Source organism: Sardina pilchardus, chromosome 22 (assembly GCF_963854185.1).
Source record: "Sardina pilchardus chromosome 22, fSarPil1.1, whole genome shotgun sequence".
Taxonomy (NCBI): domain Eukaryota; kingdom Metazoa; phylum Chordata; class Actinopteri; order Clupeiformes; family Clupeidae; genus Sardina; species Sardina pilchardus.
This window is the reverse complement of record NC_085015.1, coordinates 26,247,550-26,260,049: the sequence shown is the minus strand read 5'-3', so window position 1 is coordinate 26,260,049 and position 12,500 is coordinate 26,247,550. Positions and strand designations below refer to the sequence as shown.

The 12,500-nt window shown below is 50.4% G+C and overlaps 1 protein-coding gene across 6 annotated transcripts in view; it reads right to left on the bottom strand.

Moving 5' to 3' along the window:
• si:ch73-103b11.2 (plectin) overlaps positions 1-12,500 on the bottom strand; it is a 44,543-nt gene that overhangs the window by 16,596 nt on the left and 15,447 nt on the right. For 3 of the 6 annotated variants that reach the window (XM_062526813.1, XM_062526811.1, XM_062526812.1), the window contains exons 4-10: positions 11,019-11,170; positions 8,143-8,227; positions 7,046-7,102; positions 5,620-5,818; positions 4,651-4,786; positions 1,659-1,809; positions 1,236-1,352 (exon numbers count right to left, since the gene is read on the bottom strand). In XM_062526813.1, the coding sequence (XP_062382797.1) occupies positions 1,236-1,352; positions 1,659-1,809; positions 4,651-4,786; positions 5,620-5,818; positions 7,046-7,102; positions 8,143-8,227; positions 11,019-11,170 (897 nt within the window). Of the gene's footprint in view, positions 1-1,235; positions 1,353-1,658; positions 1,810-4,650; positions 4,787-5,619; positions 5,819-6,123; positions 6,521-7,045; positions 7,103-7,228; positions 7,425-8,142; positions 8,228-11,018; positions 11,171-12,500 lie in introns of those variants that run through there. The other 3 variants (XM_062526814.1, XM_062526816.1, XM_062526815.1) reach the window with 3 other exon arrangements.

Genomic DNA, 12,500 nt, shown 5'->3' with positions numbered 1-12,500 from the left:
GCAACACCCAGCGTACAGCTGCAGGTCATCATACTGTAACTGTTGACTTTACAGCATCCAGCTGCAAGCTAATGGCTCACAGTTCATAGGGCAGAGTAATATCAGGGCTACATTTATAGTCAGTCACACACCAGATGCAAACACAACGGTTACACATTGTTATATATTGTTACATGTTCACACGGAAGTTTAGACTACCTCCCAATCACAAGGGCCTGACAACAGTGATCTCATAGCCCAAGAGGAGCAGCATATCAAACAGTTTAATAAACATTTCATTGCAGCAAACAATTCATTTCAGTTTGAAAAGCATTTGATTTAGAGCCATCTGAAAACACATTTGCACTAGAGGCCAAACAAGCCTTGAAGGATCCAGCAGGATAAACAATTTCACTATTGTGGATGCTGAGAGAGAGGAACTGGCCCTGGGCTTTTCCTATGAAGAGAAGCATGCTTTAAATAAGCAGGCAGACAGCCTTGAACCTAAGCCATTACAAAACAAAACAAAACAAAACAAAAAAGACACACACACACAATCACACACAAACACACACAAACACAAACACACATACTTAGGAAAGTAAATAATCAACTCTCTAATGACCAAATAAACTAAACAAATAGTCATGCTGTGAAATGTTCCTGTGAGGAGTGTGGGAAAGTGCAAAGTGTGTGTGTGTGTGTGTGTGTGTGTGTGTGTGTGTCTGCAAGTGTGTGTGTGTGCGCGCAAGAAACGGCAAAGGCTGACTCCACCGTACCTTATTCTTGTTCAGCTTCATAGGGGAGCTCTGATGCACACACACACACCGTAGCATTGCCCCTCAGTCTGTGAACCAGCGAGAGTCTTCCAGCTGAGCACACTGGCTGAGGCCAGCCCCTTGGCTATTTATACCAGGGGAGGGGAATGAGTGTGTGAGTGTGTGCGCATATGTATGCAAGCGTGTATGTGAGCATGTGTGTGTGTGTGTGTGTGTGTGTGTGGGCAAGGAGCTGTTTGGCAGTGTGGGTATGAAAGCTGCAGCTGCCAGACACCACACACACACACACACATTCCTGAACCAAACCACACAATAATACGTCCCACTCCTCCGTGGGCGGTGGGGACGGGTCCCTCTGGCGTTGGCTGGTCTCTTGGGGGCCGCGTGGGACGCACAGGATGCTAAATGACAGAGGACGCGGCGGGAGAGGAGCGGAGCGGAGAGGGGAGGAGTGTAGGGGGCCGACTGGCATCTTACCGTCATGGAGGACTCGGTGACTCTGCGGTCGAGACTCTTAGCCCGCCGGAGGTTGGCGATGGAGGAGCTGGACACGTCAGGCATGGGGCGTTCTCTAGCAGCATCTAACGACATGTCCTGCACAAACGCCAGCGCCATGTTTACAATGAACGACCCCACACACATGCTTACACGTAAACGGTCCAAGCCTGACACCTTTGAGCACCACATACTTCATTTGAAGGACTGCGTGTTATTTTGTGTCATTTTGTGTTATTTTCCGCAATTTTATGCAGTTAGGCATCCTACATCATGATACCGCTATACCCATTCTATACATACAGTCTATGGTTACACCACACAGACATTTAACCTCTGTGGAATTCACCATACATGTCTATGGGTGTTGCCATGGGTACCGGTTGAAGGTTTGGAGAGCTGTACCTGCTTCTGAGATAGATGGCGCCTGTCGCTGCGTCCCTGTCTCTGATTGGTGGGCGCGGGGCAGGCGGGCGCGTGGACGGGGTCAGTGGAGGAGCTGGCCGTCTCCATGTGCTCCTCCTGCGCCTCAAAGCGCTCGATCACCTGCGAACGCCTGGGACACGCACGTCAACAAGCACAAATAAATAACTGCATAGATAACTACATAAATAAATAAATAAATATCTGAATGCTTCAGTAAGTGCAATAGCGCATGCATAAAGAAACTGCCTGAACTGCACTATGCCCAACCCAACCCAGCCCAGCCCAGCCCAATCTCTTCTCTTCTCTTCTCTTCTCTTCACCCAAGATGCCCTCAATTCACACACGCCACAAACAGTCACCTACTTCAGACCCACATTCACCACACATCATTCAACAAGATTCAGCAAACACTTATGACAGCATTCACACATCCGTACACTCTCCCCGCTCACTCCCACACACACACACACACACACACACACACACACACACACACACACACACACACACACACACACACACACACACACACACACACACACACACACACACACACACACACACACACACACACACACACACACACACACACACACACACACACACACACACACACACACACACACACACACACACACACACACACACACACACAGGAGTGAACTGGCTGGTTGAGCTTCAGTGGTGTTGTAAGCCTGTGCTGACAGACGTGGCCCACCGGGTTAACAACAGGCCTGAGTTCACTGCCTCCCCATCAGAGAGGAGCAGCATACAGGATCGGCTACTGATGTGTGGCACACAGAGGATTAAGGTGTGTCTGTGTGTGTGTGTGTGTGTGTGTGTGTGTGTGTGTGTGTGTGTGTGTGTGTTCGCTGGATTACTTAGAATGGTTGAGGAGATAATGAGCACAGATGAAGGTTTAAGGACCAGACACCCAGGAGCAGCAGCAATGGCAGCAGGAGCAAGAGACCAGGGCAGTGTGTGTGTGTGTGTGTGTGTGTGTGTGTGTGTGTGTCTAGACAAAGGCATTTTGGCATACCTGTGTGTTTAAGAGTATGTGTATACAGATGTATATTTTGAATGTGTGTGTGTGTGTGTGGGCATTTTGGCATACCTTGAGTGTGTTTACATACAGATGTATATTTTGAATATGTATGTGTGTGTGTGTGTGGGGGGGGGGCACTTTGGCATACCTGTGTTTTTCAGAGAGTGTGTGTATGCACTATGCAGATGTATATTTTGTATGTCTCTCTCTCTCTTTGTGTGTGTGTGTGTGTGTGTGTGTGTGTGTGTGTGTGTGTGTGTGTGTGTGTGTGTGTGTGTGTGGTTGCGTTCAGCATGAACATGTCCCCAGCGAGTGGAGGGGCAGTATGAGAGCAAGCGGCAGGAGTCAGTGGGCGTGGCAGGAGCGGGAGGTAGGCAGAGCGGAGGATCAGAGGAGGAGGAGCCTGGAAGAGAGAGAACAAAACAAAATAGCACGAGAGGGCCAGACAGCCAAGAGGACAGAGAGGAGAGTGAAAGGAGGAAAAGGAAAACGTTTCCATCACTTGTTCCACTCTAGTGAGCACCAAACAAACACAAATCATCTGGAAAATCAGAATGCACAGTTCACAATGGTGCTCGTTTGCACGTCATGATTATGAGATCACTGCTCTAGTCCAACACAAGAGTGATTCATAGGCCGTGGTGTCTCCACCCTCCTGATTTATGGCGGCCGTGTCTGTCTGGTCCACAGGAGTTGCATGGCTCATCTTACAGCGCACATAGCTCATTCTCTCTGGCCAGGGTGGCACTGCACCTCACACAACATCTCATAGTATAGTATACAGTAGAACTCGACCGCTTTGTGAATTCCAATTTCCACTTACACACACAACCCCCTCTCCTTCAGGTTTTCATGCGGTTTTACTATTCTTTGCTATGCAGTATCACTATTTTTTGACAGTAGATATATATCTACCTAAAGTTCAAAAGAAATAAAATAAACAGAAGTTCATAAAAAAAAGTCTTAATGTAATACAGCACCATGGAACGAGACATTTAGACCAAACAGCAACCATTCTATTTATGCAATCGCTTGTGCTTGTTTTCACAAGTGCATGTACTGTCAGAGATTGTTTAACAGGGGCTGTGGTAAATGGACTCGGTCATTCCCAAACACATATTTGTTGAGGCCCTCAGATTTGTTTTGCTGTCCAGAACAGGCCGACACACTGCACACTGCACCCCTCCTGGGTGGAGGCCAGCTGAACGTGGCATCATGTGGTCCATGCAGCCCTTGTGGACCATGGGCAAACCGCTACTACAAACTGGCCTTAAAAACAGCTATATGGTCCCTCTGCATGCAGCCACTAGATGGTGTGTGTGAGAGAACAATGTCACAGTATGTCAGGATCTAAAGACCACACAATGAAGACAAATACATTTTGATCAATGTCTGTGCAGCTGGGCTGGAGAAAATGTGTCTGAAAACTGAGTGACAACAACATCTAGTGTGTTAGTGGCAGTGTGCATGACTGAGTGAGAGTGTGAGTGTGTGTGTGTTATTTAGTGAGTGTGTCAGTGGTTGTTTTGGTGTGTGTATGTACTGTACACTGTAAAAGAGCGAGTGTGTCACCTGCGCTCGTTGCCGAACAGGCGTGCCACCTCCTCTCGTCCGGGGCTCCGTGTCCTGGCGCGCAGCTCCTGCCGCTTGAGCGCCTCGCGGTTGTTGAGCCGGCGCGCCCGCGGCACGTCCGCCAGCACCGCGTACTCCGGCCGGCTCCGCCCCGCCCGCCCGCTACCGCTGACCCCTCCGCTGACCCCGCCGCCGCTCCCCGCCGCGCTCCCCGAGCTGGGTCCATCCCAACTGGGCTCGGAGTCCAGCGAGCTCTGGGAGGAGGAGAGGAAGGGGGAGGGGGAGGCCAGGGGGGGCGGGAAGGTGGGGGAGGTGGGGGAGGTGGCAGCGTGGAGGTCGGGGGAGGTGTGGTACCTGGAGGTGAGGAGCAGGGACTGCAGCGGAGGAGCGCTGGCCGGCTCAGGGGACAGCTCGGGTTTGGGCTTCTCCAGCGAGAAGTAGCCGCTCTCTACTCGTACCTTACGGCCACCTGAGCCCAGCGACGCCGTATCTGAGAACAGAGCAGTACAAAAACGCCGGTCAATATTCAACAAAAAAAGACGTTTATTACAAAAATCTCTAAAAAACCATTTGTGTGACAAAAATTAAAGCGCCAGTTGGCAAGTCTGGACTGTCTGGCAGATTGAATGTATCATTTGTGTAACATTTTGAATGTATACAACTCTCATGCCCCTCCCACACTACTATCGAGTTTGTGCTTGTTAGTGACTGGCAGATCCGACTGTCAATCATAGTCCCAGCACAATGATCCTACATGCCTTCCCTTATTGGATCAGAAGAACCGGGAGCAGTGGATTTTTGCAAAACAAGTACTGTAACAGGCTCTAGGTGGAGGTAGAAGCGCAGGGTTTTTTCTAAACCTGGCCGATTTATGTTGTTCTGCCGGAGCATGCGGTCAGTTTCAGTGAAGATGATCAAAGACATCTTGCCAACTGCAGCTTTAAGCGATTCTTCAACAATCAGATCAATATAGTAGTAGTTGATGTTTCACTATCAGCAATCAAATTCTCTCCGAGTATAAGACTTTGTACCACACACTACGTCTGATCAGAATCAAGCTGGCCATTTACTGAACTCTGAGCATGGAGGAACTGTGGCATGGCTCATTACACTCACATATTTCTTTTATTTGAATGACCTTCACACAGAAAGCTCATTTCATTTTATAATCCAGCACACTATAAACCTACACAAAGACAAAGCAGTCCTGGCAGTCCCAAGCAAGCCTAACTGGCAAGTTACAGGTTACAAGGTCGACACATATGTTTTCTCTCTCTCTGTGTGTGTGTGTGTGTGTGTGTGTGTGTGTGTGTGTGTGTGTACCCTCAGATAGACAGCTGGCACTGCGGCTGGTGGGGATGGCCGGCGGGGTCTGGCGGCTCCATCGCTCCTCCTGCCAGAGAGAGGCTCTGCTGGGCGGCACGCGCTCCGCCTGCGCTATGCTGCTGGGCAGGCAGGGGACACTACCCAGGCCCCCCACGCTACTGCTGCTGGTCACCGCCACCTTCGCTGGACCGGGCTCCTACAGGCAGAAGGGAACCAAGGAGGGGGATGCAGAGAGGAAGAAAGAGAGAGAGAGAGAGAGATGGAGGGAAGGAGGGAGAGAGAGAGAGAGAGAGAGACAGACAGGTTGGACGAGAACAAAAAAGATCTTTCACTCACCTAAATCTTGAGCTGAACTTCTTAAGACGCTGGCAGACAGAATGAACTCTTTGATCTCACACACGCTTTCACTGCACCTCCCCCCCCCCACACACACACACACACGCGCATACACAACACCCCCCCCCCACACACACACACACACACACACACAAACACACATACCCGCACACGTGTTTGCATTTGATCAGGCAAGTGGATAACGCTGTAGCCGACTGCTCGCTGTAACATTACACTCAGACGTGGAGTTCAAGACCCAGTCAGCCAGAGCAGACGGCCGCTTGATAAATACCGGGGCAGCTCGGTCCTCTATTTCCTCACTCTAGCCCGCATTAAAACCAGCGCACACGTGCCAATCATTAACCCAACAGTAGGGCTTGTGGGATTTGATATGGTGCTGCTCCAGGGTTCAGTCGTCCCTTCACAAGCACGCCGCCCCTCTTATCAGGGGGACCTGCAGCCTGGATCAACAACGGGGGACGCACATGCACACACACGCTGTGTTTTCAGCTTCAGTAGTCCTCCTGATGTCCCCAACACACACACACACACACACACACACACACACACACACACACACAGGATATGTGGGGAGAGGCAGGAAAATACACAAAAAATATAGGAATGCAAACACATGTGCTCATACACATACACACACACACACGCACTTTGAGAGATAACAGTTGGCTTCCTGTCTCCACCCAGACACAGCAAACCAATGATTGATCATGAGCTTGATCATGGGTCACTCCAACACCTTAATAAACGTCAAGCCCAAATTCCCAGGCGTACACACACACACACACACACACCTGTGTCCCAGTGCTGATCAGACAAGCGCGCACTGTTCCAGGATCAGGCCCTCGCACTGGACTAAGCACAAGCACCCCGCGAGACAGATGATTGAGCATCCACACTGCAGCAAATTAGCAGGGAGGATTCCAGATTGGAAGATCATTTCCACATGTCTACCCATTATTCATTTATTTGTCTATCACACTCACACACACACACACACACACACACAGATCACGGATCCTCATGAATTCCCACCACCTGATTCATGTGCGGTTCCACTCAGACTTACTGGGTACCCGTTTGTGTTCCCCATGAAGAACCTGCGATTCAGGAGGTCTGGAGCCTGCTGATATATACAGTACACAGACACTGCTTTAAAACACAGCGTACACACACACACACACACACACACACACACACACACACACAGAGTTCCGTTTCCCAGCTGTCAAAAACCTCACGGAGGCCTTACCAAAGGAACTGCCCACAAGACAAACAGGTGTTTCTGTGAGCTACGGTAATCCGCTGAATAAACACTCACAACATACCCTTAAGCACAGGACAAACCAGAGCGCACATACGCACACATTCCCTGTGCTGTGTGTCTGTCGATCACACTAAATAAACAAGGAAGACAGTCAGCGCTCATCTCCGAGCCAAAAACACAGAGACAGGGAGACAAGAAGAATGAATAAGTGAGTGAGAGAGTGAGATAGATGGAGAGAGAGAGAGAGAGAGAGAGAGCAAGAGAGAGATCAAAAAGAAAGAGAGAGAACGAGTGAAAGGTAGAAAAATGGAGAGGTACAGAGGGAGAAGAGGGAGAGCAGGGTGGGTGGTCGTTGGTAAAGCATAGCGTCTCAGATCTATTCTAGCCCTGATCTTACATGTCTGAGGTGTGGGAAATTTAAAGTGGAGTCTTTTTCCACACCCAACACACACACACACACACACACACACACAAACAGAGTCAGCATTAGACAGAGACTCATAAAACACCCCCCTTCCCTCATATCTGTCTGTCTGTGTCTGTCTCTGTCTCTCCCCCTCTCCTCTTTCACTCCCTCCCTCCCTCCCTCTCTCCGTTCTCTCTCTCTCTCTCTCTCTCCCCACCAGGCTTTTAACCAGACATGCCACTGGCATTTACTCATCTCACTGTCTGTTACCTGCTACTCTGTGAAGGAAGGGGTATTAGTTTTAGCATGATCGAGAGAAATAAGTACATTAGTAAACAAACAAACAAACAAACAAACAAAAACAAACAAAACACTGCAAGATAGAAAGAGTGGAAGGAAGAAAGAGTGCAGGAAAGGGTGCAAGAAAGAGTGAAAGAAAGAAAGAAAGAAAGGAAGGAAGAAAGGAAGAAATGAAAAGAGAGGAGACTCATACCTGGGGAGTTGGTGGCTCTACTTTCCGTTTCTTCTTCTGGTTCTGTTTGTTGGTGCGAGGATACACGATGAGGGCCTCTTGCCATCTGCACACACACACACACACACACACACACACAATGAATTTCTTTCTCCTGGACTGATAGCACTGATGCCAGCGAGTGTGTGTGTGTGTGAGTGAGCTGCGCTCCCCACCGGCTCCACCAATCTGCTTCTCCTCGGCCGCCGTCTCAGTTTCTCTGGCATGGAGTTGCACTTCATGTGACGCCCAACAACACCGCAGTGGGCCTCCAAAGCCTCCCGGACCTGAGAGTGGCCCTCTGCAGCCTGTGGGGCAGCACGGTCCCTCTCCCTGGACTATGCTTGTGTGTGTGTGTGTGTGTGTGTGTGTGTTACGTTGGCTTTACATCTTTGTTGGGGGAGTGAGGGAGTTTCCTCTGTGTGTGTGTGTGTGTGTGTGTGTGTGTGAGAGAGTGAGTGAGTGAGAGAGCATGTATAGTCCTGAGGATTACTTCACGGTCCAGCATTATAAGATTACAACACCAGACCTGCCTCTCTCTGGCACAAGTGCCCTGGAGACAAGGCAAGGTGTGCGTGTGTGTGCATGTACATGTGCGTGCGTCCGTCCGTGTGTGTGTGGGTGTGTGTGGGTGTGCCTGTCTGTTGGATCATTGTGTGAGCTGGCAAAGAGTAGCAATCTGCCAATGTGTGTGTGTGTGTGTGTGTGTGTGTGTGTGTGTGTGTGTGTGCGCACAGTGGGACAGCTTGCACAGGCAGGATGAGGACAGAGCAGGACTCTAATGCTGCAGTACTCCTGGAGACCACAGGGGGGCAGAGCACAGCCCCTCAGCTGCACAGCACACGAGGGCACTTGAGGAGAGAGCGGATGAGAGCATTCACTAGCAGCAGTGTGGATGCTACAGTACAGAGCTCCATCAGCATGAGCATAAGCCAGACCAAATCTCATCCGCTTCAGTCTCCTCATCACAGACAGAACATATAGTACCAGGCCTGAATAGTAACTTAAGTGATCAGGCATACAGTATATGGCTTAATGTAAACATGCTAATTCTACAGCCAGATGTCACCGAAAATCCTAAATCCAACGCACACTAAAACGCATGTAAACATTTTGTTTGCGACTAGTCGAGGCTTCCGCTCACAGGCCAGTGAGTAAACAGCCAGAGGCCAGTGTCCAGTTAGCAGACACCTCCAGAGGCCAGTGTCCAGATAGCGGACATCTCCAGAGGTGAGGCAACATGCTTGTTAATGAGTCAGTGAGCAGGGCTCTCTCCCCCAGCCAAGCGCTCCTCTGCTCATAGACTAATCATCTCCCTGTGGACTCCCACCACGGCCCAGCTGCTGGGCCCTCGGAGGAAGGGGGGGTTGTGGGGGTGAGGGTCCCCCCTGCAGTCGCCTCCATCAGCAGAATGCAGCTTATTTATAGCCCTCAAAACATAGGGGCCACATGGAGATGAACTTTCTCAGAACAACTGCTTGCCACTGTGTGTGTGTGTATGTTCGTGTTAGTACATGAGTGTGTGTGTGTGCGTACTGTATGTGTGTGTGTGTGTGGGGGGGGGGGGGGGTATGTTCACTCCCTCCCTGACTCCCTCACACGACGGAGAGGAGGGACAGAGGAGGCCATTAGCTCTCAGCCGTGTGGTCAGAGCGTCCACCTCCCCCTCCGTGGCTCCAGAGCCTCCACCACCCCCCACCCCCCCCCCCCCCCCCCAGGCTCCAGGGCCCGACCCCCAGAGGATGGAGCTGGCTCCCACGGACGCCCCAGGCAGAAGACAGTCCTGCTGGCCTCCAATGAGCTGCTGCAGCCCAGTGGCCCAGACGCATGGGAGTGATTGACTTCCACACTGCTGCTCCTGCTGCAGGACTGAGCCCATTCGGTTTTATGGCCCCTACACTGGAGCGCACAAATATTTATGCAGCGGCTGCAGCGCACAGTGAATGAGGAGGGTCAATATCCACACACCGTGCAGAGCTAATAACGCAAGGCTAAAGGCAAAGGCAGCAGCATTATTCTACAGTGTGTGTGTGTGTGTGCGTGTGTGTGTGTGTATGGTGCTGCAGCAATTGATTATTCTCTAGTTTGAACGAACTCGTTGCATTTTCGCTGACTGCCACTGGCTTAGAGAGATGCAGCTAATGCCAGTGCATAAGCAGCTCTGAGGTCACCAGCACACCAGGCACACACACACACACACACACACACACACACAAACAAACAACCTGGACAGAGGACCTGTCCACAGCGGCCTTGGGGAAAAACCCAGAAGTTTTCCCACTACCTGTGTTTCCGCCTTATTGTGTCAATTCTTTCTAAACAAAACAAATCGGCACAAAAGACTGCACAGGGCCGGGCAGGGAGCTCGGTGTGCACCATGCCAGAGCCGCCCACAAGCTTGCACTGATGCTGAAAGTCTGACTGACCGTGAAGAGCCTGAGTGGCAGAGATAAAGTGTTATCTCTACGCATGACCAGAGACCAAGCCACCTTAACGTGATGCTAACACCTGGCTGTGACACTGATACTATTATAATTGACTCCAATAATAGAATTCCAAACAGATAGTGTATTTCTGTGGAACTCCACCCAACCTCACGAGTCATCCTCGGGACATCAAAACAAAACAGAGGGGCCACTTCCTCCTTATTGACAGTCAGCAAAGGTAGATGTGAGTGAATGCAGATGGACAGGATACTGTTGCTGAAGTTTGGGCCACATCCACACACACACACACAAGCCTGTGGCCTTCTGCATGTACTCACATTTAACTTTGAAGTAGATCTAACTGACAGTGAGTGTCTGTGTTCATCTCTCTGTGTGTGTGTGTGTGTGTGTGTGTGTGTGTGTGTGTCTCACCCATTGATGATGTCTTTGCTCTCGGCGCGGATGTAGCTCTCCTTGTCGGGGGTGAGGATGCACAGCGAGTACTTCTGGCCAGTGCGGCTCTCTCCATCGATCACATCACTGCACTGGTTCATGTTGATGGTGCCCTGAGCCAGCGTGCTGGGCTGTGGGGGGGAACGACAGAGAGAGACGACCGCGTTAGACATGCACACACACACACACACACACACACACACACACACACACACACAGAAACGTCACATTGCATACTCTCTGCACAGAGTGCATCTCGTTCCAAAACAAGGATTGAAACCAACAGGCTGGAGTGTATTCAACAGAAAGCCCAAACACACACCCTCCCACACGCATCATCCCACTCACAGAAACACACACACACACAGACAGAAACATGCACGTACACAGATACAAACACCACAAGTTGATTTTTCCAAAGCATCGTCATGCACACAGAAATACTGTGTCCTAAGCCATCTACACAGTTTGTGTACACAACAAACTGTATATGTGTGTGTGTCTGTGTGTCTGTGTGTGTGTGTGTGTGTGTGTGTGTGTGTGTGTGTGTGTGTGTGTGTGTGTGTGTGTGTGTGTTCTGTCCTCAGCTGACAGGCCAGGGTCAATGTCTGCATGAGGGCATTTGTATGCTTGCACGATCAAATAGTAAAGGTCTATGTGAAGGGTCAAAGATGAACCCAACAGCTGGCATTGACTGCTGGGTGTATGGGTGCGTGTTTGTGTGTGTGTGTGTGTGTGTGTTCGTGTGTGCGGGCGTGTGTGTGTGTCAGCTTGTCCTGAGAGCTGAGTCAGATTCAGGCTGAGGCCATCTGTCAATATCACACACAGTGTCTGCCTATTCCTAAAAGCCCTCTCTACTCACGCACACATGTGCGCCCACACACACACACACACACACACACACACACGCACACACAGATCAAGTATGGGTTTTGGCAGAGTATAGCATAAGCAGATTAACTAGCATCAGAATCAAAACATAAATTTGAGTATGAACCCCAGGGAGCAATCTCGCAGGATTCATCTCGGAGGCACAAGGCTGAAACATCAACCGACGTCCACTCTGCAAAGGAACACGTGGACGAAGGCACCGGTCACTCTAACACAGCCAGCGTACTCCCAAACATGATTCAATTACCTCCGCCTGAGCCTGCCCGGCACTGGGCATGACTTATCACCTAAAATGTGCTCGGGCATGGCTGTGTGAAACACACACACACACACACACACACACACACACACACACGCCTACGCACATCACACGCTCACACACATCGAGACCACACCGGTTTTACAGCAACAGTTGTGAAACATAACCATGTTCCTGGCCTGTGGACAGTCTCCTCAAAATTGGAAAAAGTGACGGCAGAAATCTCATAATTTACTGAGCTGACTTCACCACTCACACACTCACACACACACACACACACATGCCTGCACGCACACACACACACTTCTGTT